The sequence below is a fragment of the Equus caballus genome, chromosome 30, assembly GCF_041296265.1.
Source record: "Equus caballus isolate H_3958 breed thoroughbred chromosome 30, TB-T2T, whole genome shotgun sequence".
NCBI lineage: Eukaryota > Metazoa > Chordata > Mammalia > Perissodactyla > Equidae > Equus > Equus caballus.
Window position 1 is genome coordinate 36,677,968 of NC_091713.1, and position 27,305 is coordinate 36,705,272.

General features: G+C 60.5%; 1 protein-coding gene across 2 annotated transcripts in view; it reads right to left on the reverse strand.

Annotated features, from left to right (window-relative positions):
- Nucleotides 1-26,507, reverse strand: part of LOC111771799 (immunoglobulin-like and fibronectin type III domain-containing protein 1) — a 32,466-nt gene extending 5,959 nt beyond the window's left edge. The window contains exons 1-20 of one of the 2 annotated variants that reach the window (XM_070255863.1): nucleotides 26,367-26,507; nucleotides 24,109-24,158; nucleotides 23,505-23,627; nucleotides 22,126-22,265; nucleotides 21,163-21,262; nucleotides 19,870-19,914; nucleotides 19,565-19,610; nucleotides 18,525-18,699; nucleotides 17,490-17,603; nucleotides 15,980-16,148; nucleotides 14,589-14,861; nucleotides 13,824-13,873; nucleotides 7,205-7,331; nucleotides 6,590-6,714; nucleotides 5,805-5,946; nucleotides 5,152-5,451; nucleotides 4,311-4,610; nucleotides 3,584-3,757; nucleotides 2,475-2,603; nucleotides 759-1,061 (exon numbers count right to left, since the gene is read on the reverse strand). In XM_070255863.1, coding sequence (XP_070111964.1) covers nucleotides 759-1,061; nucleotides 2,475-2,603; nucleotides 3,584-3,757; nucleotides 4,311-4,610; nucleotides 5,152-5,451; nucleotides 5,805-5,946; nucleotides 6,590-6,714; nucleotides 7,205-7,331; nucleotides 13,824-13,873; nucleotides 14,589-14,861; nucleotides 15,980-16,148; nucleotides 17,490-17,603; nucleotides 18,525-18,699; nucleotides 19,565-19,610; nucleotides 19,870-19,914; nucleotides 21,163-21,262; nucleotides 22,126-22,265; nucleotides 23,505-23,627; nucleotides 24,109-24,115 — 2,842 coding nt within the window. In that variant the 5' untranslated portion in view covers nucleotides 24,116-24,158; nucleotides 26,367-26,507. Of the gene's footprint in view, nucleotides 1-758; nucleotides 1,062-2,474; nucleotides 2,604-3,583; nucleotides 3,758-4,310; nucleotides 4,611-5,151; nucleotides 5,452-5,804; nucleotides 5,947-6,589; nucleotides 6,715-7,204; nucleotides 8,885-13,823; nucleotides 13,874-14,588; nucleotides 14,862-15,979; nucleotides 16,149-17,489; nucleotides 17,604-18,524; nucleotides 18,700-19,564; nucleotides 19,611-19,869; nucleotides 19,915-21,162; nucleotides 21,263-22,125; nucleotides 22,266-23,504; nucleotides 23,628-24,108; nucleotides 24,159-26,366 lie in introns of those variants that run through there. The other variant, XM_070255862.1, reaches the window with a different exon arrangement.
- Nucleotides 26,508-27,305: the final 798 nt, after the last annotated feature.

Below are 27,305 nucleotides of genomic sequence, written 5' to 3' on the forward strand. Positions count from 1 at the left end.
TGGGAGGCCCAGGAGCTGGTGGGGAGAGGCTGGCACAGAGCAGGACAGGGAAAAATGGACCCAGCTCTTTGCTTTCGCAGGTGAGATGACCCCCATCTGAGACAGGAAGTGCCAGGCCTGAGACCAACTGAGCCAGGGGCAGAGCTGGGACAAGATCCGGGATTCTGGACGCCAGGTGTTGTGTGCTTTTCACTGTACTCATCTCCTTTGTGTCACAGTGACAACTAGGGTCTGCTGGGGTGGCCCAGTGTCGGCTCGGGTCAAAGACGGGTCAGCTGCTTCCGGCAACTAAAGCCCAAGGGGTGGGACGGTCCACCCTCAGGTAACAGGGAGCTGGGCGGCTTCGGCCCTGAGTGTGAACCACACTTGTGAGCAACACCTGTGCCTTCTTAGGCCCAGCCTCGGGGGCAGCCAAGAACCCTGGAGGGAGCCTGGACATCAGAGTCACCACCTGGGTTACAACCTGCCTCTGCCACATACGGGTGGAGAGACCCAGGGCAAAGTACCTTTGACCTCAGTTTCCTTATCTGTAAATTGGGGATAAAATATTAACCTCGTAGGATTTTTATGAGTCGTAATGAGGAAACGTTTCTGCAGGGCCTGCCTGGCCCAGAGCCTCGCTCGTCCATCACAGGTGCTCAAGAAATGCCACTTTCGTCAAACCTCGGAAGGGGAGCCTGGCCCGCAAAGGGCACAGATGCCGCTCAGAGCCTTCTCCCGGGAAGGGCCTGTCGCGGGAGGAGGGGGGTGGCACTCACCAGTGACGGGCACGGCCTGCACCAACGTGTCCAGGGTGGTGGGCTGGCCGGGGCCCCCGTCGTTCACCGCTGTCACCCGCATGAAGTAGCTTTCTCGAGGCCGGAGCCCCTTGGCTGTGTAGGTGGGGCCGGGCACGGTGCCCGTGTGGCACCGGGTCCATTTCAGACTGTCCGAGCCGCGCAGCTCCACCACGTAGCCCTGAGCTTCGTCCCCTTCCTGAGTGTCCGGCCGGGCCCAGCTCAGGGTGATGCTGGTGTTCGACGTGTCTGTGACTTGCAGATCCCTCACGGGCCCAGGAGGTCCTGGCGAGGCCCCATGGGAACGTCAGGAATGGCGTCACCCTCCCTGAGGGTGGCCACTCCGTGCGGCTATTCATTGGTTTTCCTGTGGGAGGCTGGGGGTTTCTTTCACCGAGGGATTTGGAGTGTAGACTTTCCTGGAACCAAGCCCTTACTCCACCCCGCCCCCTGCCTCACTTGGGCACCGCAGATCCCAGCTCGCCTCTTCCAGGAAGCCTTCCCCAACTCATTCCACTTCTTCGCCAACCCACCAACCCCTTCCCCCTAACGCTCCTTCCTTAATTCCTGAAAGCTGGAATTTACTTGATGACTTCTCGGGCTCCGAGATCCACGAGGACTAGAACTCTTTACCTTTTTATTCTGAGCTCTAAGCTCCTAGTAAGACGGCCTTCTGGGCCCGCGGTTCTTATTCTTCTCCTGTGACTCGGGAACGAGCGTCATCACACAGGCCCTGCCCACCCCCGGGAGTTTGGGAACACTGTCTGATGCGTGTCAAAGGGCTTTGTCAATTGGACGGCACTGCGACCTTCAAGAGCCCCCCAGCGTTTCTAAGCACGAAGTGAGTTAATCTGCACACAAACACCTGGGGGATGTCGTTAAAACTACGGATCCTGATTCAGGTGGTCTGGGGTGAGGGTTGAGAGTCTGCACGGCTAACAAGCCTCCAGCCAGTGCTGCTGGACCGGGGACCACGCTTAGCAACAAGGGTCTGGAAAATGTAGGATTGGGGTGGCGACTATGGGACACTGCTCGTCCTGCTTGTCTCCTCCCAGCATTGATGAGGGAGGAGGAAGATGGATCAAATACGATAGGTTGGGGCCATTTCCAAGGAGTGAGATGCACGGGTCCCCTTTCCTCTCCCATCCACTGACCACACGCTGCCCTTCCTGGGACCACCACTAAGATGCCACTTGGTCAATTAAACTTAAACTATTTTTGCTGGACTCATTCCAACAGCCTGAACACCTGTGGTGCCCTGCACAATGTTGGCCACATTGCAGGGGATGAGCAAATAGTCGTTGGATAGAGAAGCGATGCTGAGGTTTCCCTGTGGCCCCTCACCCTCCCGGCAGTGATGGGGGGAGTGGTAGGTTACAGCACTGGGACACGGGCAGCTTGGGGACTGATCTGCCCAGAGCCGAGGGGTCAGCGGGGTGATCTTGGCAAGGAGTTGTAATCCCCACTGCCTGGCCCCTGGGGGGCTGCTTGATCTCAGTTCAGGGGCTCGTGCCTTTCCTGTGCCCCTATGATGTGCCTCCCCCCACAGAGGCCATCTGGACTTTATCCTCCAGCCCTCCAGACCATTTCCTTCAGGACGGCCCCTGAACTGTGGCTGCCTGTCCTGTCCCACCGGCTCCAGACCCATCCCCTGCTCACCACCACCACCCCGTCCTCCTGGCTTGGTGCTGTACTTACTCATGGGGTCCCGAGCAAAGACGGCATCCGATGGGGGCCCAGGCTCTCCAGGGCCAGAGGGAGCCACGGCTGTGACCCGGAACTCATACTGACAGCCTTGCCGCACGTCTGCCACGGTCCACTTCCTCTCTGTGAAAAGCCCGCCCCACATTAGTCCCACCCTGATGGGACCAGGTGATGGGGGAGACGGGCGGCTCGGTGGCTCCGAGTTCTGGAGAAGACCAAGCCGGGGCCTGCATCCCTCCCCGCCGTCCAGCCCACCCGGTGTGGCTCCGTTCTCTCCAAGGGGAGGAGAACATTGCTCTGTGAGTCAGGGCCCCGAGTCCCTGCCCTGTGGTTCTGCCACCAACTTGCCGGGTGGTCTTAGGCAGGCACCCGAACCTCTCCGGTTCTGTCTGCCTTACAGCGTTGTTGTCATATTTAAATAAAACGGAACCACGACGTAATGAAGTCGGAAAGATGGCCTCAGCTCAGCTCCCTCCTTCTAGAGACGACGAGACTGGGGCCGGAGCAGCTTGGCCCTCCTGGTAACTGGGTCTCCTGACAACCTGCTCGGCGCTCCCACCTGCTCTTTCCCTGCGAGCCCTGCTGTGGGCTCTCCTGTTTTTTCTGACCTCAGAAGGGAGCTCCTCAGGAAGATCTTAGGAGCGGGGGACACTTCTCCCCCTTTTTGTGGATGAGGAAGCAAAGATCTAGTGAGGGGAGTAGCTGCCCGAGGTCAAGGCCAGGAGGAGAGCGGCCAGGGCCAACAGCTCCGCCTCTGGCTTCCATCCCAAGACATCTTCTCTTACAGCAGCTTTCCCAAACTCGGAGGCGCTGTTGACATTTTTCAGCTAATTCTTTGTTGAGGGTGTGGGGGTGGGGAGGGCGCGTGCTGTGCCTTGTAGGATGTTCATCAGCCTCTCTGGCCTTTCACACTAGATGCCACTGTCCACCTTCCCCCGACCCCCACTCGTGACAACTAAGACTGTCTCCAGACATTGCCAAAGGTCCCCAGGGGCAGCACTGCCCCAGGGGAGACCCACGTACTAAATTGGTCTGGCCACGGGACCCTGCAGCTGGGAAGGGGTCCCGGGAAGGCTCGGAGAATCCCCGTCAGGCCCACTCACCAGGCACCGGGCGGTCGTTTGCTGCTGTCCAGGTGTGGCTCCCCTTCTTGCGCTTCTCCACCAGGTAGCCCAGGATGTGGGCACTGCCGGGGCCCTGAGGCGCCGTCCACGTCAGCGTGATGGCCTTGCTGGAGGCTGACAGGATGGTCGGGGCGGAAGGGGACCCTGGGAGAGCTGGGGGGCGGAGAAGGTGCAGGTCAGCCAGAGGCCAAGGAAAGGGGCCAGCTCTCGGGCAGATCTCGGGGGAGGAGCGGGGCCTCTGGGGACAGCCACATTGTCCTTCCCTGTGCGAGTGTCCGGGGGCCGAGCCAGCCTGCTCTGGGACACTGTTCTGGCTGTTTGGGGGCAGGAATGACGGGACCAGAGAAGCTTGTGGCCTAGGAGTCTAGAGCCAGCCCTGAGGCCCCTCGGCCCCACGTCCCCTGAGAGATGCTCCAGACAGGGGCATCTGATGGAGGAGGGTCCTGAGGCAGTGGCTCTGCCTGTCCATCCCCGACTCCCGGACAGCCACAGCTGGGAGAAGACCCCATCAACCTTGCTTCCTGATCTGGCAGCCAGATCTCGAACAAAGCAGAGGCAAGGGGTCTCCATAGTATTCTAGAAGGACCTCAAGACCCCCAGGCACTGTCTGGTGTCCCTCAGCCTCCAGGGCAGACCTGCCCGTCCTCTGCGCATGGTGGGGAGCCCGGGAGCGCTCCCCACCCCCAGCCCCAGCCTGTCCTCTCACCCTCAGGAGCCAGCAGCACCTCCGCAGACTCCAGGGCCTCCCCAGCCCCCTCGGAGGTCACAGCCCGCACGCGGAAGGCGTACTTCTTGCCCCGCTCCACGTGGGCGTCGGTGAAGCTGGTGCTGTCCCCGGGGGGCTCGCCCACGTTCAGCCACGTGCTCCTGCCGGCCTGCCGCCTCTCTACCATGTAGTGCTCCACTGCCCGGCCCCCATCGTCCCGCGGGGGCCGCCAGCGGAGGGAGACACCAGCCCCCTGGCAATCCTGCACCTCCAGGGGGCCCTGTGGGGGCTGGGGTTTGTCTGGACCCAGCAAGAGGAGCAGGGAGAGAAGTGGGGGTCAGAGGAGCTGGAGGGGAGCTGTGTGGGACATCCCCCCTCATGGGTGGATAAGCTGGCAGTGGGGTGGGGTGCCCAAGTGGGCATCACCTAGAGGTGCCCCTGGTCTCCCCCACCCCAGCACAGGCACATACATGCGGGGCGGTGACACGGAGGGCAGGACTCCCTGAGTGGCTGGCATGGGCACCTGCTCAGCCCTCCAGTGGCACCACTCAGGGCTGGGGGCCGCCACCCCATCCCATCTACTTCCCGAGGGCCCCGTGCATCAGCTCTCAGCTGACAACATTCCCTCCTCCCAGCACCAGCCCAGCCCTTTATTTATCTAAACTGCTTCTTCCTAACCCGTCTGTGGGGGGGGACAAAGCGCGGTAAGGGTAGGTTCGGATCTTAGCATGCAAATGCGGAACAGAGCCAGGGGACCACCCCGGGGCTGCCCCTGCTGGCAGGGAGGGCCCAGAACCCCGGGAGCCCCAGGCTTTGGTGGGGAGTAGGCTGGGGCTGGCACCTAAGACTTGCAGGGTGAGCTCGGCCTGCGCAGAGCCCCCGTCACTCCTCAGCGTCACGCTGTACTGGCCACGGTCCTTCCTGCTGGCGCTGGAGAGGCACAGCCGCGTGAAGTCGTCCCCCAGGGTCACCTGGGGCCCCCCGCTGCTGCGGCCCAGCACCTCGGCACCGTCCTTCCTCCAGGCAGCCTGCACGGGGAGGCGGCTCTGGAAGGGCACCTTCATTGTCACCGGCTTCCCAGCCTTGACCACCAGTGGCTCTCGCAGTTTCTCTGTCACATCGGGAGGGATGACGGGGGCGTCTAGAGACAGAACAGGGCAAGGGGCTCAAAGAAGGGCAGGCTCTGGGCACGGGGGGTGGGGAAGTGGGAGCCGGAGAGGGAGGTTTGGGTAAGAATAGAGCACCCCTCCCCACCTCCAGAGGACTAACGGGGTGAAGGGGCTTTCCCTGCAGCTGGAAGGACGAGGGGGAGACCTCACAGAGAGGTCCCAACACGGAACGGGGAGGGTGTGGGCTGGCCTTTTGAAAGCATCTTCTCAAACTCAGGATGAGATTAGACTGGCTGCAGACCAGCCGCACATCCGGGTGTTGGCAAGGGGAGCATATGCCCCAGTGCAGGGAGTCTGCTGAGCCGGAAGCAGGGCTGGGCCTCACCGTGGACGGTCAGTGTGGCCTCGCTCTGCTGGCTGCCGGCGACAAAGGTGTACCTCCCGGCCTGGGTGCCCTGCACGTGGGCAATGAGGAGCCTGTGCACCAGGCCATCCTGCTCAAAGATGACTCCATCCTGGGCACCAAGCTGGAAGAAGGGCCACAGAGGAGCCGGTCACCTCCTCCCGGCGCCGCTCCTCTGGGCCCTTTACTAACGGCAGGCACGTGCCAGAGCTGTCCATGCTCAGTATCCCATTTAGCTGTTCCAACAACCCCACAAAGTGGGGGCTGTTATTAACCCCGCTTTATACATGAGGAGACCAGAGGCCATCTCAGTGGTCAGTGGCAGACCTGGGATCTGAGCCCTGCTTAGCCATGCTCTGAAGCCCTGGGGTGTCCTTCCTCCTGGGATGACAGCCAGGATGGAGGACAGAGGGGCCCTTCAGAGAGACCAGAGATCCTGTCTGGTTGGGCCGACAAGACGCATTTGTACGAGGCCTTGAAGGATGGGGAGAGAGGCATGGGGAGATTCTGGATGGCAGGTGGGAAGGCAAGGGGTGTGTCGAGGGAGGAGCAGGCAGGACACACATCCATTTTATAACCCAGTTTATTCTAAACATACCCAGCTGCTGGCTGTTTAGACTTCTCTCATGGCAGATGAGTAAAATGAAGAAGGAAAAATCTTCAATGCCAAGAAAGAAAAGTCTTCCTTGCAAAGCCCCTTCCCTCTGCACCGCCATCCTCCCGTCCCTCCCCGCACCTGCATCAGCACAGAGCTGGGGTGGCAGTACCTTGACTCCATCCTTCAACCAGGTCCCGGGACCCAGGTCGTGGGTGAGGGTGCAGGACAGCACGGCGTCCTCGCCCCACTGCACTTCCGTGTCGACCAGGCCCTGGGAGAAGTGGCCCGCGGGGCCTGGGGAGACACAGGGGGCGTCTGGGGGCTGGTTGCCCAGGGATTCTCCCAAGGCCCAGACTCCCAGGCCGTGGCCGCACTGTGCCCTGGAGGGCACCAAGTCCTGCCAACTGGGCTCAGCCGGTGCCAGCAAAGCCGGGCCCCTAGTTTTTCCCGAAGGGCCTAGGCTCGTGCAGGAGATGCGGGTGTGAGGTGCATGGAGGGGCCCTGAGTCACACAGACACGGAGTCTGTGTAACACAGAGAGGGTCAGTCCAACAGCTCTGGTGCACTGGACAGAGGGTGTCAATATGCACACCCAGGACACCTCGCTGAGCCCCAGGCAGCCTGGATCCCCCCCAAGGAGGGGGAAGAGGTTGCTTCCTGGGTTGGGAAGAGATCCCTGAAAATGGGGACACTGGAGGGACAAACTCCTGGGGCTGGAGGCAGAATGGGGACCGACCCAGGAATCCCAGCATCGGATGGGACTCAGCCTGCTGAGAAATACTTACCTCGGGCCTCCTCGGAGAAACGGCCAGCATCAGGCCCATCAGGCCTGTATCTGGATCTGGGACTCTGGGTGGCATCTCGCCCCTGGCCGTCGGCGTCCCACCTGGCCTCTCTGCCGCCTCTCCTGCTGCCGGGATGGCTCAGGGGGTCCTGCTGCTGGTCCTGGTGCAGAGCCTCTCCCAGGCCCCCTCTGCTCGTCTCTCCAGGCAGCCGCCCCAGGCCTCTGGCCTCATCCGCTCCTCCTCTCTTTGCAGCTCCAGCCTCGGCCCCCAATTGTGTTTGAGCCCTGTTCCTGGGTGCACCCAGCCTACCGTCTAACCTGCTAGACTCTGCTGCTCCCCATCCCTGAGACTCCTTTAGGGCCCCTGGACCTCGGGCTTTGTCATTCTCAGCCTCCAGAGACCCCTCACCCCCTAGGGACCCCCTTCCTCCCCTCAGCCCTTTGCCTGGCTGAGCTCCAAGGTCCTGCACGCCCCCTGATCTGTCCCCAGAGTCTTTTATGCCAAACGGACCATCTAGCCCATTCCAGGCTCCCTGAGGTCCTGTGTCCCCAGGTTTTTGGGTGAGGCCCTTCTCCCCATCACTGTAAGTCTCTTTATCCAGGACAGCCGAGACCCCTGGGCCACTGGATCTGCCCCTTCCAGGACCTGAACCTTTGCTATCTGGGAACCTTGAGCCTCGCCACCCCCTAGCTTCTTCTTGGCCTGGAGCCCTGTCCCAGCCCCTGGAGCCCTCTGGTCCTTCATGGGTCCCATGGAAAGCCGCATCTTTCTCCTGCAGTGCACTGGGAGCCCTGGAGCCTGGGAGCTGCTTCCCAGCACCAGTGCTGTCTTGGCCAAACCGCTGGTCTTCCTGGCCTGGGGCCCAAGCACGGCTCTCCCCTCCCCCATCAGCAGCCCCTGGCCTTGATTTGCCCCTTTCCCCGGGCATCCCTCTGCCGTCCAGCACCTGGCCCGCACCTGCTGAGCTCCCTGAGCCTTCTCCCATTCTCCTGCCCCCGAGCAGTGCATCCCCAGCTCCCTGAGGGGCCGGTGCCCCTGGACCAGCCTCTCTACCCCTGTCTTCTGTCCCTGGGCCTGCTTTCCAGGAGTCCTGTTCACGCCCAGAGTCCAGAGCAGCTGTCCCTGCCCAGGCCTCACCCTCCACTGCCCCTCGACCACCAAGACACCCAGAAGTCCCCATACCCCCTGCTTGGTCTGCGGACCTGCCCTTCCTACTGGTAGCCTCTCTGTCCCCAGGAGAACCTGGGGTCCCAGAGGCCCCAAGACCACCCTTGGATCCCTGCCCATCTGGAAGGATCTGTGGCCCTCTGGGCATCCCCAGCACCCCAGGGCCCCTGTGTCCTGTGCCGTCTGCGGTGCCCAGTATTCCAGTCTGCCCAGAACCCACCCCAGGCCCTGTCCCGTCTACATGCCCAACTCCCCTGCCCCTCTCTGCACCATCTTTTTTGCTTGTGCCACCGTCAGACCCCTCTGATGCTGCCCAGGATGCAGACCTGCGCCCTTGGGCCTCTTGGCCTCTGGGTCCACCCTCATATCCCCCTCCAGCCAGTGAGCCTGTTACTCCGAAACCTCCTGAGCCATCTCTGTAGCCCATCTCACCTTCTGACCCTATTTCCCCAGGTCCTCCTGAGCCTCCCCTATAACCTGCCTCACCCCCTGACCCCATTCTACCAGGACCCCCTAAACCATCCCCATACCCTGCCTCACTCCCCGACCCCATTCTCCCAGGACCCCCTAAACCATCCTTATAACCTGCCTCACCCCCCGACCCCATTCTCCCAGGACCCCCTAAACCATCCTTATAACCTGCCTCACCCCCCGACCCCAATCTCCCAGGACCCCCTAAACCATCTTTATAACCTGCCTCACCCCCTGACCCCATTCTTCCAGGACCCCCTAAACCATCCTTATAACCAGCCTCACCCCCTGACCCCATTCTCCCAGGACCCCCTAAACCATCCCCATAACCTGCCTCACCCCCTGGTCCCATTCTTCCAGGACCCCCTAAACCATCTTTATAACCTGCCTCACCCCCCGACCCCATTCTCCTAGGACCCCCTAAACCATCCTTATAACCTGCCTCACCCCCCGACCCCAATCTCCCAGGATCCCCTAAACCATCCTTATAACCTGCCTCACCCCCTGACCCCATTCTCCCAGGACCCCCTAAACCATCCCCATAACCTGCCTCACCCCCTGACCCCATTCTCCCAGGACCCCCTAAACCATCCCCATAACCTGCCTCACCCCCTGACCCCATTCTCCCAGGACCCCCTAAACCATCCTTATAACCTGCCTCACCCCCCGACCCCATTCTCCCAGGACCCCTTAAACCATCCCCATAACCTGCCTCACCCCCTGACCCCATTCTCCCAGGACCCCCTAAACCATCCTTATAACCTGCCTCACCCCCTACCCCCATTCTCCCAGGACCCCCTAAACCATCCTTATAACCTGTCTCACCCCCCGACCCCATTCTACCAGGACCCCCTAAACCATCCCCGTAACCTGCCTCACCCCCTAACCCCATTCTCCCAGGACCCCCTAAACCATCCTTATAACCTGCCTCGCCCCCTACCCCCATTCTCCCAGGACCCCCTAAACCATCCTTATAACCTGTCTCACCCCCCGACCCCATTCTCCCAGGACCCCCTAAACCATCCCCGTAACCTGCCTCACCCCCTAACCCCATTCTCCCAGGACCCCCTAAACCATCCTTATAACCTGCCTCGCCCCCTACCCCCATTCTCCCAGGACCCCCTAAACCATCCTTATAACCTGTCTCACCCCCCGACCCCATTCTCCCAGGACCCCCTAAACCATCCCCATACCCTGCCTCACCCCCTGACCCCATTCTTCCAGGACCCCCTAAACCATCTTTATAACCTGCCTCACCCCCTGACCCCATTCTCCCAGGACCCCCTAAACCATCCTTATAACCTGCCTCACCCTCTGACCCCATTCTCCCAGGACCCCCTAAACCATCCCCATACCCTGCCTCACCCCCTAACCCCATTCTCCCAGGACCCCCTAAACCATCCTTATAACCTGCCTCACCCCCTGACCCCATTCTCCCAGGACCCCCTAAACCATCCTTATAACCTGCCTCACCCCCCGACCCCAATCTCCCAGGACCCCCTAAACCATCTTTATAACCTGCCTCACCCCCTGACCCCATTCTTCCAGGACCCCCTAAACCATCCTTATAACCTGCCTCACCCCCCGACCCCATTCTACCAGGACCCCCTAAACCATCCCCGTAACCTGCCTCACCCCCTGACCCCATTCTCCCAGGACCCCCTAAACCATCCTTATAACCTGCCTCACCCCCTGACCCCATTCTCCCAGGACCCCCTAAACCATCCTTATAACCTGCCTCACCCCCCGACCCCATTCTCCCAGGACCCCCTAAACCATCCTTATAACCTGCCTCACCCCCCGACCCCATTCTCCCAGGACCCCCTAAACCATCCTTATAACCTGCCTCACCCCCTAACCCCATTCTCCCAGGACCCCCTAAACCATCCTTATAACCTGCCTCGCCCCCCGACCCCATTCTCCCAGGACCCCCTAAACCATCCTTATAACCTGCCTCACCCCCCGACCCCATTCTCCCAGGACCCCCTAAACCATCCTTATAACCTGCCTCACCCCCTGACCCCATTCTCCCAGGACCCCCTAAACCATCCTTATAACCTGCCTCACCCCCTGACCCCATTCTCCCAGGACCCCCTAAACCATCCTTATAACCTGCCTCACCCCCTAACCCCATTCTCCCAGGACCCCCTAAACCATCCTTATAACCTGCCTCACCCCCTGACCCCATTCTCCCAGGACCCCCTAAACCATCTCTATAACCTGCCTCACCCCCTGACCCCATTCTCCCAGGACCCCCTAAACCATCCTTATAACCTGCCTCACCCCCTACCCCCATTCTCCCAGGACCCCCTAAACCATCCCCATAACCTGCCTGCCCCCCTAAACCCACTCCCTCAGGACCCCCGAAATCTTTCCTATAGTCTGCCTTGTCTACTGACCCTCTTTCCCCAGAACCCCCAATACCATCCCTATAACCCGGTCCAGCCCCTGACCCTGTTCCTCCGAGGCCCCCTGCACCGTCTCTAAAGCCCGCCTCACCCCCTGGCCCCATCCCCCCAGGCCCAAGCTCCCTTGAGCCTCCCCCATAAGCTGTTCTGCCTCCAGCAGATCCATCCCCATAACCCAGCGCGTTGCCAGACCCGTAAGCCCCCCGGCTCGTGGAGCCGGCCCCAGCGTGAGGAGCTAGTGCCTCGGGGCGCCTGGTATCATCCCAGTCAGCAGCTCCAGCTCCAGAGGCCCCAGCACCACGGCCCCTGGGCCCATCCCCATCACTCACTTTGCCCCCTGCCCTCAGAGACCTTGGCTCTGTGGCTCCTGGACCCCCAGAGCCATCCTCATGGCCTCCTTCTCCAAAGGACCCCAGAGCCCCTGAGGCTTTGAAGCCCCCGTAATCTCCAGTCTGACCCCAAGGCCTTATTCTTCCAGAGTCCCCTGGTTCAGCTCCCACTTGTCCCTCCCCAACAGCCTCCACTGTTGCAGAGGCCCCGAGGCCACCTCTACCCACAGACCCCGCTTTCCCAGGGCTCCCGAGGCCACCATCAGAACGATGCCTTCCCCCAGGGCCAGCATCTCCCTGGCCTCCAGGCACATCCCTGGCCTCTGGATGCATCCCAGCTTCATCCATGGGCCCTCCATCAGGGCCACTGGAGCCACTCTTGATACCAGCAAGTCTCCCCGATCCCCTTCTTGCAGGACCATAACCATCTTTGTCTCCAGACCACGTTCCCCCGGGCACCCCTGAGCCATGTCTGTAACCACCTCCTACCTCAGACTCGGTTTCCCCAGGTGCCCCAGAGGAGACTCTATAACCAGCACCCTGACCAGATCCCATTTCTCCTGGCCCCCCTGAGCCATCCCTATAACCAGCCCCCTTTTCTGAACCTACTCCCCTGGAATACCCTAAGCCATCACCATACCTGGAGTCCATCCCCCCTGGACCCCCTAAGCCATCCTTGTAGCCCATCTCACCCCTGGATCCTTTTCCTCCAGAGCCCCATGAACCATTCCAGAAATCTGGGTCAGATCCTACTGCCCCTGGGCCTCTTAATCCATCTGTGTCTCCCAGTGTCCCCCCTGACCCCTGAGCACCCAGGCCTGGAGACCCAATTAGCCTGTGGCTTCTGGCATCTACCCCCTGACCAGACCCCATCAGCCCAGTCACTTGGGCACCACCCACACCCCCTTTCTCTCCACCAGACCCCCACACTCCCGGCCCGTGGTGGGCCCCAGTTTTGCTGAGGCTGGACTGTGTGTCATCCCAAGGACCTGCGCTCTCAGCCTCTATTCTGCCGGCGCCCCCTGCTCCGCTCTGACCTGCTGTCCAGCCCTGGGAATACTGGAGGCTTCTGGACCCATCGCCTGCCTCGCCCAAGGCCCCTGCGGTCCCCTGGCCCTCCCTTCCCCTGAGCCCCTGCTCATCCCCTTCCCAGCCCCTGGGACCTCCTGAGCCTCCAAGGCTGGTTCTGTAGCCCTTGCCCCCTCCCATGGACGCCCCTGGGCCTCCATCCTCTGCCCCCAGCAGGGAGCCCTCACCTTTGGCCTCAGGACCCCCGCGCCCCAGGGGGAATTTCCTGCCAGAAAAGTCCTTGCCTGCAGATGTCTGTCCTGGAGACTCCTCTGACCCCCAGAAGCCCCTTGCTTCCCCGTGGTCAGCATCACTACCTGCCCAAGAGCCCCCGGACTCACGGCCCCTGCCTGCCTTGGAGCTAGAACCTCTTTCTCCAGGGGACCCCAGGGCACCAGGACCTCCGGCCCCACTGCTGTCTCCAGCTCCCCCCAGGCCTGCCCCACTACCCCACACTGCCCTAGCTGCTCCTCTCCCCCTTGCTCTGCTCGGATCATCCCCTCCTTCCATCTCAGCCAGGCTCTCCCCCTGCAAAATCTCCATCTCTTCCTCTTCTGACCGAGACCCCGCAGGACCAGACTGAGACCCCCGCAGGGCCCTCTTTCCTATGCCAGGTCCCCTCTGAGCACCCCAGAGGAGCTGCTGGCCGTGCCCGTCTAGTTCGCTCCCATTTTCCTCTCTGTGTTCCTTTCCTTCCCATCTTCCCCCCGCTCCTCCAGCCCAAGGGCGGCCGGACCCAGCCTCCCAGCCCCCTGCGAGCCTGCTGCCTCCATCACCGTCTCTGCCGCGACCCTGTTGTTGACCTTCCCTGAGGTCCAGTCCTGATTCTAGGCCCTCTTGCTGTCCCTGGGCCCTCCCGGGAAGGCCCCTGTCCCAGCCCCCCTCTCTGCGGAGCTGACCGTCCCCAGGAAGGGCGACGCTGCCTCCCTCTGCTTCCAGGAAGCCCTTTCTTGCCTGCCCAGGGCCCCAGACTGAGTCAGCTGCCCCCTTGTCGCCCACCAAGGAGGAGTCATGCCCATCAAGGCCACCTCTGTCTGGGCCGGCTGAGAGCTGGAGCCCGGAAGCCAGCCCCGCCCCATCAAGGGAGCTCCCTATGCGGCCCTGCTCCCTGGCTGTCCCTCCCTTGCCACTGAGGCTCCAGGAATCTTCTGCTTCTGAGGTCTGGGCTGCTCGTGCCTGCAGCTGGTGGTCAGCACTTGTGGTCAGAAGGTCTTTATCCTTCCCAGCTTTGGTGAGCGGACGGCGGCCCCACAGAGAGACAAGAGGAAAGGCCGTTTGAATCAGGCCGAGGTGCCCGTCTGTGCCTCAGTTTCCCCAGTAAAGAAGCAAGCCAACCATCTCAAAGAAGCCAGGAAGTGCCAGCACATTGATGGACAAGTCCCATGACCACCTCCCCCAGCCCCGTACCCACAGCTCAGCCAGCCCTGCTCTGCGGTTTGCGAGGACTTTCGGAGGAAAGATAAAAGCCACACGTCATTTGCTTATCCAACTGCCAGACCCGTCGTGCGGTTTTTACAAGGTCCGTTTGCCCCACCGGCTGCCTTACAAATGTCCAGTTTACACTTTCCTGGGGTCTCCTTGAACCCAAATCCCTCGGTTGTAGGGTGGCACTAAGGGTGTTCTTTGGCCTGACCCAGGGGCTTCTCGTCCACGCTGAGCCCAGGCCACTGTCCGCAGCCCTGTCCAGGATCCTAGGGCCATCTTGGATTTGTGGCCCCGAGCAGGTGTAACTGAGGAGGGCTGGGCCGGCTGGGAGCCTGCCTCGCGGGGTCGAGGATAGAGCAAAGGAGGCTTCCTCCTTCTCTGAGAGGGAAGGAGTCATCGAAAGCAAATGACTGACCAGAAGAGGGCCCTGCCACTGGCCTTCCTCACTGCCCCGAGGCCCCGAGGCCTGGCCGTGGGAGAGGCTGGGAAGATGGAGGGGTGGACCAGACCGCTCACCTTCAACCACCAGCCAGGCGCTGGAGGCGTGGAACCCGGTGCTCAGCGAGTAGAGGCCCATGTCTGAGAAACGGGCCCCTCTCACCACCAGCTGGTGGGTCAGCCCGTCAGGGGACACAGACACTTCATATTTGTTGCCGCGCCGGAGCGGCCGGTGCTGGAAATTCCAGGCGGCGTCGGGGCAGGGGCCAGAGAGGACGCACTCGAAGACGGCATCGCCGCGCTCCTTGCAGCGGGCCTCGGTCAGCGGGACCACCACGTGCGGGGGGATGGCTGTCAGGAAAGGAGGAACAGGGCGTCAGCTCGGCAGCATGATCCAGCGGGACCTGATGCCGCGGGGCTGGGAGTTCAGAAACGCTGATTCAGGCCTGCTTGGCCGCAAATTCCTGTGTCTCCTTGGACGGCCAGCTCCTTGTCCAGGGATCAGTCCCCTCACGTCAAATGAGGCGTTATAATTTGGTTATGAACAGAAAGACTGCCTTCAGCTCTGGAATTCTATAATTCCCAACCCAAGGTCATATCTGGGGGTGGGGGGTGCGTGAAGGAGACCCGCACGCTGAGCGCCGACGCTTCTCGTGCAGCCTCTTATTAATCTCACGCCCACCTTGAGGTCTCACGGCTCCTTTTGACAGGTTAGGAAACCAAGCCCGCCAAAGTTCAAGGACTGGCCCATCTCACCCAGCTAAGAGGTGGCCCAGGCAGGACTCACACCCGGGTCCGGTGGACCCCAAACGCCCCGCTCCTTTCTCCACGCCACGTCATTTCCAGGCTGCGCAAAGCCCCCTCCAGGCGGGCCAGGCCTGCTGGACCGCTCATCCCTCCCGTTCCCTCAGCCTCGGCTCAGCCGTGTGCTTTATGCTGTATTTGCCCAAGGCTTCCTCCCCAGCCTCTCCGCCTTCCAGGAGCTCCAGGGTGACGTGTGCATGGCTCTTCAGGACGGGAGGGAGTTTGATGAGGGAGGAAGTGACAGTTCCCAGGGGAGAGCGCACGGGAGGCAGAGCAGAAAGAGGCCTTTGTGGGCACCAGCTGTCTGCCCAGGCGGGGCTTCTTGCTAAGGGATGTGGGAGATGAGGACGAGCCTCAGACGGGGCAGAATCTGCAGGCTGAGAACTTAGACCCTGATCTGACTTCGCTGTGGAAGGTCTGTGAGCGGGGCACGCTGTGTGCATTCTACATCCGCGGCTGAAACCCAGCCCGGCTCAGCACCAAGAGGCCACAGGCCTGACACGGAGACTTCCGGAAAGAGACTGTCATCCCTGAACCCTCGGGACACGCGTTCCTGCCCCCAGCTGTCTTCTCGAGGGGGGACCTGTCACGTTCCTCTGTCCCCCTACCCATGGCACTGACCCGGTTGCCCCACCCCCCAAACTTCTGCAAGGACCACCACCCACCGCTGGCGTCCAGTTCCGTGGAGAAGATCTCTGTGTCCTCCACCTTGACCTGGTAGATGCCCGCATCCTCGGGCTGAAGGTCCTTGATCTGGAAATGGTAGTGCTTCCCCAGATGCCGCAGACAGTGCTTGGTCTGGTTGTCGAAGCCGTAGGGGATCATCTCGCCATCCTGAGGCCGGCAGAGGGAGAGCGAGGTTTGGGGCCTTGGCAGGTCCCCAGCACCTCCTGCCCCAAGTCCCACTCTGGCTACAACCAGCTGTTTCCTCCCACTGGCCCAGGTGCCAGAAAACCTATCAATGGAACAGCACGGAGTCGGGGGGTGCTGGGGGTGGAGAGTGGGTCCTGGAGCCTGGAGAACAGGCGGTGTGAGGTGGAGGAGAATAAATGCTCTGGGATGGGCCCTGACGGCCCCCGGGGAGTGATCATCTGCTAGGGTCACGCGAGAGCCCCTGAGATGGCGAGACCGCGGCTCGGACCAAGGAGACGCCTGCCCAGGCAGCTGTGCCAGGTGAGCAGGGGGCAGGGAGTCCATGCCAAGGCCCTGGGGCGCAGGACGTTCATTCACGGAGGGAGGAAGAGAGCGCTCTCAGTGTCCTTAAAGCTCCTCTGAACCCAGGGATCAAGGCGCACGGACACTGCAGCTCAGTCTGGGTGGATCGGCCACTTGTGCATATTAGCAACAGCGAACACCTGCCCGCTGGGTGCCAGGCAGTGTCTGCGTGCTCGGGACACAGCCGTGAATAAGACTAAGATTCCTGCCCCCGGGGAGCTGAAGTTCCATCTGGGAGACAGACAAGTAATAAACATCTTAAGTAAATAATGTCGCGTGTGGGAGAAAGAGACGGAACTAAGGAAAAGAGAAAGGGGGCGCTCAGGAGTACAGGATGGGTCTGGGGATCCAGCAGTTGCCCAGGGCGGGCGTGGGGCTCCCTGCAGGAGAAGGGCTTAGCCGCGAGGATATCAGTAAGAGCACGGCCGGCAGAGGGACAGGCCGGGGGCAGGCACAGAGGAGTGGGGGAGAGGGAGACATCGTGCATGACCTCACTTATCGTCTCGGCACGCCGGAGACAGGCTCTCCAGTCCTCACTTCACAAATGAGGAAACTGAGGCACAGGGGAGGCAAGCAGCCTCCCTCAGTCGGTAGCACGTTGGTGTCAGAACACAGGACTGGTGCTAGGCCTTGCTGACCCCCACCCCCGCCCCAGGCCCCACCTGGTTGATGGCGGGGCCCATGCCTGGAGACAGAGCCCAGGTGGAAGGGATGTGCTTGCTCAGAATCCCCCTTTTTTCCTCCCAGGCCCTGTCCGGAGAGCCCCGCTGCTCAGTGAGAGGTTAGAGGTCTCCGTGGAATGTCTACACCCGGCTTTGACCTGACTCCCACCAGGAGCTCCACAAGACGCATGGCTCACCCCCATGTTCTCTGGTTCTTCCCACAGGGGGACCCATGGACCCATGGTCCCTCCCCAGACCTGCACCATCCCGTGTCCGTTCAGGGCCCAGCCAGCCTCACCTTGTACAGGTAGATCTTGCTCCCCAAATCCTTGAGATCCAGCTCCAGGTGAAACGAGGCCACCCCATCCTTGCTGACCTTGATGTGCCTCAGGTTGGCGAGGATGTTGACGTACTGGGGAAGACAGCCCACCAGGGAGCTCGCTGAGCTCTGTCCTCGGGGCACTCCCGCCCCTCAGACCGCAGCCCCGATATCGCGGGTGAGCACGGTTTGCCCGTGTTCAGGTGGGACCCTTCAGCTCCGTGAAGTGGGAAGTTCCCCAGGGTGAGCCATCGGGTCAGGAAGGGGAGCAGGAACGGACCCCAGGCATCCAGGTGCCCCGAGAACATGGTGGGTGTCTCTGCTCATCACTATTCCATCCAACAAACATCAAAAAAACTGAGCAACTACTGTGTGCAAAGCCCTCTGCTGGGTCTCGTGTTAGAACAGCTGAGGAGGCTCAGAGGAGAGGAAGCCGAGACCCTAGAGGGGAGGTTTGATGAACCACCCTCAAGGGGATAAAATACTATTTTCAGGATAATGAAAACTAGCTGTTTTGCATTTCCAGAAGAAGAATTTGACTTATCCTATAGTTAGGGTAGACACAGCGAAGAACTTCCCATACGGTTTCTAAGATGCTGGAATGAGAGCACTCAGGGGAACCGAGAAATTCCCTTCTCTGGAAGCCTTTAGAAATAAGGCAGGTGCCCACCGTCTGGTGATGACAACAGACAAGGACGATGGCGGTGACAGCTGACATGAAGCCCTTGCTGTGCGTCGGGCACCAGGCTAAGCACATTCTCTCTTTCATGCTCTCAATAACCCTACGAGGTACGGATGACCAGAACACCCGTTTTACAAAGAAGGAAACCAAGACCCAGAGGCCCCAACTCTCCCAAAGCCCCAGATTTGGGCAGCATCAGAACCAGGTTCAAGCCAGGATGCCGGCTCGGAAGGCTGGGTCCTCAGCCGGGCACCCCGCCGGGGGTGGGACGAGGGGGCCCCCCCGGCCACGCTCGGTTTCCCAGCTCCAGGGGTGCGGCCGGGCGAGGGCACCTGTGAAATCTTGTGCTCTCGCTCCTTCTGCATCTGCCTCAGCTTGTGCAGCATCCCCCTGAAGTCCACGATGCCATACTTCATGCAGATCCGCTCGTAGTCTTTCCGGTCGGCCGTCATCAGCAGCTGCCACACTTGTTCCATGTCCACCTTTTTCTCGGGGGCGGGAGGAGCCCTGGGGAGCAGGGTGGGCAGGTCAGAGGCCGGCGTGGGGGTGGCTAGGAGCTGGTCATCTGGCCCCGATGCCCCGAGGGGGTCCTGGGGAGCTACCCTCTCTGTGCTGGAGGAAAGGAACCCAGAGACTGGGATCTGGGACTGACTCCTGTTAGGACTGGAAGGACCCAGAGATGGGCAGGGGCAGCCCTGGCCCCACAGCTCCAGCTTCGTGGGAGAAACTCTGCTCCTAACAGCTTGTATGGTGGATGTCTGAGACATCTTGCTCAGAAAGAAAGGAAGAGGAAAGAAAGGAAAGGTGGGAGATTGTTCTGTCGCTTTATAAAAAATTTTTATAAGTCCCTGTTCTAGCGGAATGTCCAAATTTTTTTCTCTCTTTTTTTGGTGAGGAAGAGTGGCCCTGAGCTAACATCTGTTGCCAATCTTCCTCTTTTTGCTTGAGGAAGATGGGAGATTGTCTCTGAGCTAACATTTGTGCCAGTCTTCCTCTATTTTGTACGTGAGATGCCGCCACAGCATGGCTTGAGGAGCAGTGTGTAGGTCCGCGCCCAGGATCTGAACCGGGAACCCAGGGCCGCGGAAGCGAAGCACGTGAACTTAACCACGACACCACCCAGCCAGCCCTGGAGCACCCGATTTCACAAACGAGTAAATGAGAATCCAGAAAGGAGAGACCCTTAACTCCAGGATGTACAGCTTAAAAGTGGCAGAGCTGGATGGGGAATTCCTGGTCCGGATTGCCTCCCCTCCTCCCTCGGGCCGCCTGCGGCCCAGCTTCCCCGCGTGTGTCGAGGGTGCAGGAGAAAAGCGGCAGGGGACGGGCACCACAGGAGCTCCAAAACCCGCCGCGGACAGGCTGGACCCACCTCTTCTTGAGTAACTTCCGGAATTCTGCCAGCTCCTTCCTAAGGTCTAGAAAAGAAGCAGGAATAAGGCCCCGTCCCGGGTGGGGTTCCCAGGGGCCAAGGCGGGCTTTTCCGTAGAAAGGGGGGCAGTGGGGAGGGGATCAAGGGGGACCTGTGGACCGTGGCTGACGGCCGAGCTTTTCAAAGGGGCTTTCCTGTGGGCTGACAATGACCCCTCAGGTGTCCCTGGGGGCTTGGCCAAGTGGGGAGCATGGAGCAGCACATCCCCCAAAGACCCCAAGATTTCTGACAACCCTTCCACCTACCCTCCTGGGGCTCCTTCACCCTCTTCCGACTCTTCCGGAAGCCAACTGGACCGTCAAGAGGAGAGTTCACGTGGATGGTCAGGGAGAGAAGCAAGAAGACACGCTGATGGCCTTCCTGTGACCAACAGGGCACCAGGGCCCTGACCTCCCCTCTGAGGCCTGGCAACGGCCCAGCAAGAGGGATAAGCAGGGCGGAGGGTCTGTCCATCATCAGCGTGGATGCCCCAGGGCCTTAGCACGGCCAAAATGGAATCACCCTGGTTATCATCACACACAGGGGAGGCCCACACCCACATTTCCAGGGGCCAAGGAGGCATGATCACGCAGAGTGACCACAGGTGACCACAACGAACTGAAGCTGTTTGGCTGATCCTGCGGCCATTCTGAATCCTGTTCTGCATCACCTACGTCCTCTAAAGATGCTGGGAAGCTAAATACTTGCCTTCCCAACTTCCCTTGCAACTAAGAGCGGCCACGAGACAGAGATTTGCCCCTGAGATGTGAGCCGAAGTCTCTGCGGAGTTTCTGAGAACTCTTTCGCCAGGGCCCCTCCCGCCCCCGTGCCGGCCCTGAGTGTGGGCTCAGTCTGGATCTGCGGCAGCCACTTTACCACCATGAGGTGATGAGCCAGGCTCAGAGCACGAGACAGAAACAGCCTGGCTCCCCGGTGACAGCCCTGAGCTGGGAGCCTGGACTCGTCTCTGAACTTCTTCTCACGGGAAGTAACGGGGTGTCCTTATTTCTTGGGCTGCTGGAGTGGGGTTCCCTCTTACTCGGAGGCAGAAGTGGGACCAACTGAGAGATTGGGTCTGCTTTCTTGAGAGACAACTGCCTTCCAATTTATACACGTTGACAACTTCAAAGTTTTTGAAACACCGTGCAAACCAAAAAAATCCCACGTCTGAGAAAGGGTTTGGCGTTTAGAGTACCCATTTTCCCCCTCTGGTGTAGACCTGCACAAAGCATTCTTTGCACAGTGGGGAAACTGAGGCCCAGAGGACTTCGTGAAGCCCGCTGAATGAGCTGGCAGAAGATCCAGGATTAGAAGCCAACTTCCAGGTCCTGGGCTCCTTCCACGGGGCTGAGACACCGTCACTCAGAGGCTGCGTGGGACGTGTGCCGAGCGCGCGCCTGTGCAGCCACACGCAGTGCTGGTGTGTGAGTGGACGAGGCCGCAGCCTCCTGGGTCCCCTCTCCCTCCCCCACGGGTGTGAGGCCCCTGAGTCCTCTCCGGGCCCTCCGAGCCCCCGAGCACCGCCGAGACAGGCCAGGGGACGGGTCCAGGGTGCCCACCTTCGATGACGGTGAGCCTGGCGGAGCACATGGCCTCCCCGTACATGTTGATCGCGGTGCAGCGGTACTGGTCCGTGTCCTCACCCGTCAGCTTGTTGATCTGCAGAGGTCAAGGGCAGGGGACGGGGCTAGCCAACATCCTCCCCACCATTACTAGACATGGCTGCGTGTCACAGAGATGAGTAAGACGCCGTCCTTGTCCTCATCAGGAAAGCATATCCCAAAACAAAATCCTGGATCAGGCCAGAGGGTGGAAATGCCTGCCCTGCCATCAGAGACAACCTGGGGTGGTGGACAGAGCTCGCTTTCTTGAGTCAGACGGATCTGGGACTAAATACCATCTCTGTCATGTATTACAGGCTGTGCAACCTTGGGCAAGTTACCTAACCTCTCTGAACCTTATTTCTTTACTTGTAAAATCAGGGTAATGATACCTCAAACGGCAGTGAACGGTGGGATCGAAGTGTATAATCTATATCACGTGGTTAGCCCAGGGCCCAGCACGCAGTAGGGGTTCCACGATTGGGAGCTGTCGAGATGACTAATGCTGACCAGCATTGGTTGAGTGAGGCTCACCATGGGCCAGACAATTTACATAACCTTTAATGCCCATAAAAACCCTACAACATAGGTACTATTGTGACCCCTTTTACAGATGAGGACATAGAGATACAGAGAAGTAAGTAGCCATCCGAGGCCGAGGCTGTGGGCCTGGGGTTGCAACTAAGCCGTCAGACTCCAGGCCTGCGTTCTGAAGCTCTCGTCTACACGGCCTCCCAGGTTATCAGCAGATGCACCCGGAAGTCTGTCCGCTCCACACCCAGCTTGGCGACTGTCGGAGCCACAGGGTGGAGCTGAGCGGACTCAGTTCCAGCTGGGGCATCTCCCTCTGCTCTGGGGAGGGGAGGAGACCCCCGGGGGGGCCGGGAAGAGAGGGGCGGACGGCGGCCTGCCCCTGCCTACCTGCAGCGTGTGCTCCCTGCCGCCAGGGCCGGAGGAGATCTCGTACTTGCTGGAGTTGCTGAGGCTACCTTTGCTGCACTGCCAGCGCACCAGGGGTCTGGGCTCCCCGGAGACCACCGCCCGGAAGATGGCATTTCTCCCTGTGGCGGGAGAAGGCCCGTGGGAGATTGACAAGTTGAGGGTGGCGGGGAGAGGGTATTTACGGAGACCTGAGTTTGAGTTGTCTTTGCTGTTCTAGGTGTTGCAACTGCCTACTCCAAGAAAGAGGCCAGACCTTGGTCCCCTTGACTCAAGGACTCCGCCGATGCCCGGGGGACAGCAGCAGTTTCCAGGACCCCAGGAGACCCCCCTTGCCTGGCTTTCATCCGGCAGAGCCCAGGCTCCTTGAGAAAAGATACAGCTGGACCGTCCTCGGTGGAGGGGGCGGCGAGCATGCTCGGGGTTGGAGGAGGTGTTCTGTTGCAGGTGGGTGGGGTGAGGAGTCTGAAAGACTCCCCAAGACTGGGGAGGGGATGAATCTTTTGTGGGTTCCACGTCTGCTCTCTAGGGGGGCATGACAACCTTGGAAAGGCATGGGTGTCTGATGCCCCGGGGGGCTGATCCTGAGACATAGGGCTCCAGCCTCGGAAAGGCCCTGAGTTCTGTGTTTGGTGTGGGAGCCTGGGCACTCCTCGGCTAGAGGACCCCTCGGGATTCCCCAGGAACATCCCAATAGAGGTGTATGGAGGGAAGACCCCAGGGCGCTCCCCAGTGTTGAGACAAAACTCTCAGGACCTCGTGGAGTCGGGGTTTAGGGTCAGATTTAGAAAACTAGCGGGCCAATACTTTTCTCGCACCAGAGTGCTGTAAACTGAAGGTCACAGCAGGGACGTGTTTCGAGGGAAGAACACCAATTCACACCCCTTCTCCACAAGCCTTTGTTCCCCCTGCTTTCCCGGGCACTTTTCCTGCGTGGCCTCCGAGAAGCCTCCAGGGCCCAGTCTGTGAGCGTGGGGTGCAGCTTCTGGAGGCAAGGGCCGGCAGGAGCCCAGATTCACTCCGTTTCGCTCCCTCTCCGCTGCAGCCGCTTGGAGGCCGGGAGAGGGCAGGGGCTCCAGGAAACCCCACAGCCTCTCCCTGCTCCCAGGTTAGCATTTCCAGTCCTTGTTCCCCAGATATTTCTTGCATCAGCAAATCACAGCATATCTTCATCCCCTTACCCATTCTGGTCCTCAGGGCCCTGCCTTTCTGGGGATCCAGGCAGACAGGCACCCCCAAATATAGGGATGATGGGCTCAGGGACTGCGAGGCAGGCCAGGAAGGATAGGAACCCTTTGCATGATGGGAGTAGGGGCGGGGGTCTCGCCCCCCCTCTCGGCGGCTCTCCTCCCAGGTCTCACCCTCCTGCAGCGCCAAGGTGACGGGCTTCTGGTCGAAGCTGGGCAGTCTGCATCCTTGAGGGACCTCCTCCACCAGCTGCCGGATGCTCACTCCAGGGATGGAGGACCTCTGGAAGGGCTTCCCTGGAGAGGGTGGGAGAAAGGGAGGTGGGCCCTGCTCCCGCTCCCCCGAGCGTGCGGCCCTTCAACACAACGGAGCATTGACCCGCTCGCCCAAGGAGCAAGAGCCCCCTTGGCTCTCCCACCATTGGGCAGGATTGTCTCTCATAGCTCTGACTGGCAGCAGCGCTTTCGAATGCTCTAGTGGGACCTGGCAGTGGTCCGCCAGCTGTGCGAATGGAGCCGCTGGGGAGTAGGCAGTGGGTGTCCTGGGGGGACTCGAGGCCGAAGCTGGAGAAGGGAGGGTGGTTAAGGGCTCCTCGTCAGAAGCAGGGCCCATGTCGGGGGCTCTGCACCTTTGGTTCCAGAGAGCAAAACCCCAAGCTGAAACTTAAAAAAGCAAAGAAACAGATGGGCCACAAAGATCCCTGAGCCCTCCCCGTCCCTCTCTCCACCCTGGGGAGGGTCGCCCACCCTGGGGAGCCGAGGGCAGCTCTTCTCTCACCTGCCATGGTGCTGGCTCCTCTCTAGCTACTGGGGGTGGCGACTGATGTCCTGGGAATAGAAGACAGAACTGCTTATGGGAGGTGCGGGCTGGTCCGCCCATCACTCCACCCACCAGTGACGCAGCCAACAGCTGGGGCGGGAGCCGGGTGGGGTAGCTGCCCCCGAGAGCTTGTCTCACCCCAGCTAATGACACGGATTGTTTCCTGCAACCCCCGCGCAGCAAAGCCAATTTCCCAGAGTCAGGAAGTGGAAGGATGTTGCCCAATTGGACCTTTCCCGGGTAAAGAAAACCATGGAGCTCAGCCTCTAAACTGGGTTGGTGGCCTGGCCTCCTTGTAGGACCCCAGACCCGAGGACCGCTCAGAGGGGGAGGTACGGCCTCCCCAAACCTCAGGAGATCAAACTCCCGGCATTCACGTTCCTTCCAGATACTTAACAGCCTGGTCCCCTTGACTTTGGAAGGTCAATTTTCTAGGGCTGTTCTCTGGGACTCCTGGCTCCTCCTCCGACTCCGAGACTTCCTAGCAGGGCCCAGAGCCCTCCACCTCCCACGCTCAACCAGTCTGGAATCCTTCTGCTTATGGGGTCTGCGGGGCAGAATCCCTGACTTGGCTGCTCGTAAGCTCTTCTCGACCTTGGCCAAGGGGATCCCCATAAATCCATCTGCCCCCCTCTGAAGCCAGTGAATTATAGCGTCAGGTGAACAAGAGTGCTTGCCAGCCTCTCCCAACCACCACCGCCACCACCTCCCCCGACTTCCTCTTAATTGCATCCATCCATTTTGGCCAATGGGGAGTGCTACCCGGGAGAGGGAGGGGCTTGACTCTGGGCTGGGGGGAGCGCCTTGATGGGAGCCATGAGTTGGAGGGAGGAGAGGATGACTTGGAAGAACTCTCCAGCAGTCCCACCTCCTGTGCGGTTGGCCCATGGCCAAGGGGTTCCATTTTGGAGCCTCAATTTGCTGCCCTAAGAGCTGTGCAATGAATATAGGATCACACATGACAGCGCACATTCCTGCCTCCAACTCGCTCTTCCATTGCACAACCGCCCACCCACTGGCACTTCTGGCCCCAAAGCGTCCCCTCCACGGCCCGGCCTCTGCCCCCCAGCGCGCTGGAATGCCGTGTGGTGCCAACCGCGTTCTGGAGCGGTCACGGGGCCACAGCCGCCGTGCAGCAGGGAGTCACGAGGGAGGGCAAGGAGAGAGAGCAGCGCCAGTGGAGGAGAACCCAGCCGGCTGCCCCCCCGGGGCAGAGATGCAGGGGCCTGCGTCCCACCCACTCCCCGCCTGGCACCTGTCCACAGCCTCCACCCGGGAGGAGCTCAACACAGATGTCTTAGTCATCATCTTCGTCTTCATCCCCACCAGCCATCGGCTCTTTGTGCCACAGGAAAACATACAATGCTAACACCACCCTTCTCCCTCCAGACTCCTGCCTGCAGGTCCCAGGTGGGGAGGGAGAAAGGAGCAGAACCCCTATGGGGACTTTGGGGTCCGAGGCTAAGCCATCTCGCCCTCTGACCTCCATTCTCTCCAGGATTAAGCCAGATTTCGTGCAACGTCAATGACGAATGAGATCTGTTTGGTCGGAGACGAGCAGTGTCGGTTGGAGGGGATGCGGAGGAAATGAATTCTCTCCTCCATGGTTCATCCTCACTTTTGAGAAGAGTCCTAATCCTTCTCAGGACCACACAGCAGCTGGTGTCCTCACTTCAGCCTGTCCCCACGAGGATGTCAGCCCTGGACCCCGGGGCGGGGCCTCCTGGTCTCTCTCCAGGACCCTCAGCCCTCCACCCTCTGTCTCCACCTGCTGTTTTGTCGTGCGGCCCCATGTTCCTGCTGCCTCCCACTTCTCAGAGGGTAGGGGTCGAGGCAGGAAGAGACGAAGGGGGTTTCTCTCAACTGCTTTGACCACGTCATTGTCAGGATGTAACAGGTCCCAGCCCTGACGTCCTTATTCTGCACAGCCAGTCAGATCTGTAACCTGCTCATCGCTTCACAATCTAAACCAAGCAGCATCTGGAAAGTCAGAACCGGGGCGGAACCACCCAGACAGGGGTCACTGAAATTCTCTCCTCCAAACATACTGGAGTTGCATAGAGGAGATGCACATGCACCCCAGGGGATGTTCCCGGGGTTAACTGGTGCCCACTGCCTGCCCCTTCTTGAGTAGAAATGGTAGACAGCATGCCGGGATCTCCCTTTCTGCTCTACGCCCTCCCTGGGTGGGCAGCCAGGTGTGCGTGCCCTCTTACCTGGGCGTGCAGCTGGCCTCCAGCCGCCTGTCCGCCCCCTCCTCCCTGTTTCCAGCTGCCGCGCTGCCAGAGGCTCTGAATGGACTGCTGGTGGACAGGCAGTGCTGGGAGCAGATGTAGGTCACGCAGACTCCTCGGCTCCCTCCGCCCCTCCCACTCACCCCACCCCCATCCTCCTCCTTCCCCCGGGCTTGGCAGGGCAGGCCCCCCAGGGTTAATGCCCTGGCCTCCGAGGAGGTCAGAGATGGAAGGGTCCTGTGACATCAGCTTATCCAACTTCTTGTCTTGCAGAGCTTTGAGCTCTTAACCAGGTTGGCTTGGTTCAGTCTGCCCCATGTTGCCTCGTTTTTATGACCCCGTTTCGCAGGGGCGTTTCCATTGCCCAAAGCCTTCGTTTTTCCAGCTAAGCTGATCCCTTGGGACCCTGACACCCTGAGTCACAAAGACACAAAGTCACCACCCTCTTGTGAATCACAACCCAAAGTGGCACCAAACAGGAACCAACCTGGGGAGCTAGTCACAGACCCAGACAGGAGGGAGGGTGTGATCCCAGATGCTCTGTCATGGGGTACACCCCACCGAGAGCAGGGGGAGCAAGGGGAGACCCAGGGAGTCCCACAGCCAGGAGGCCTTCTGGGAGAAGGTGCGTTTTCTCGAGACAGAAGGGGTGACCCGGCCAGCTGGGATGGGGGCTGACGGTGGCAGGGCAGGTGGGCGGGTTTCTGAGGATGTGTGGATGGAAGGTGGGAGTGGGGGTAGGACGGCGATAACAGATTTTCCTAAGAAGAGTGGAGGCAGGCGAGGCCCAGAAGGAGAGAAGGTGAGAAGGCCACCTGCTCTTTCTTGAAGGGCAGGGAACCTGTTAGTGGCCACCAATAGGCAAGGATTGATCAAGGATTTGGGCAAAGGAGAAATGAGGCTAATGTTTTCCAGGGAGAG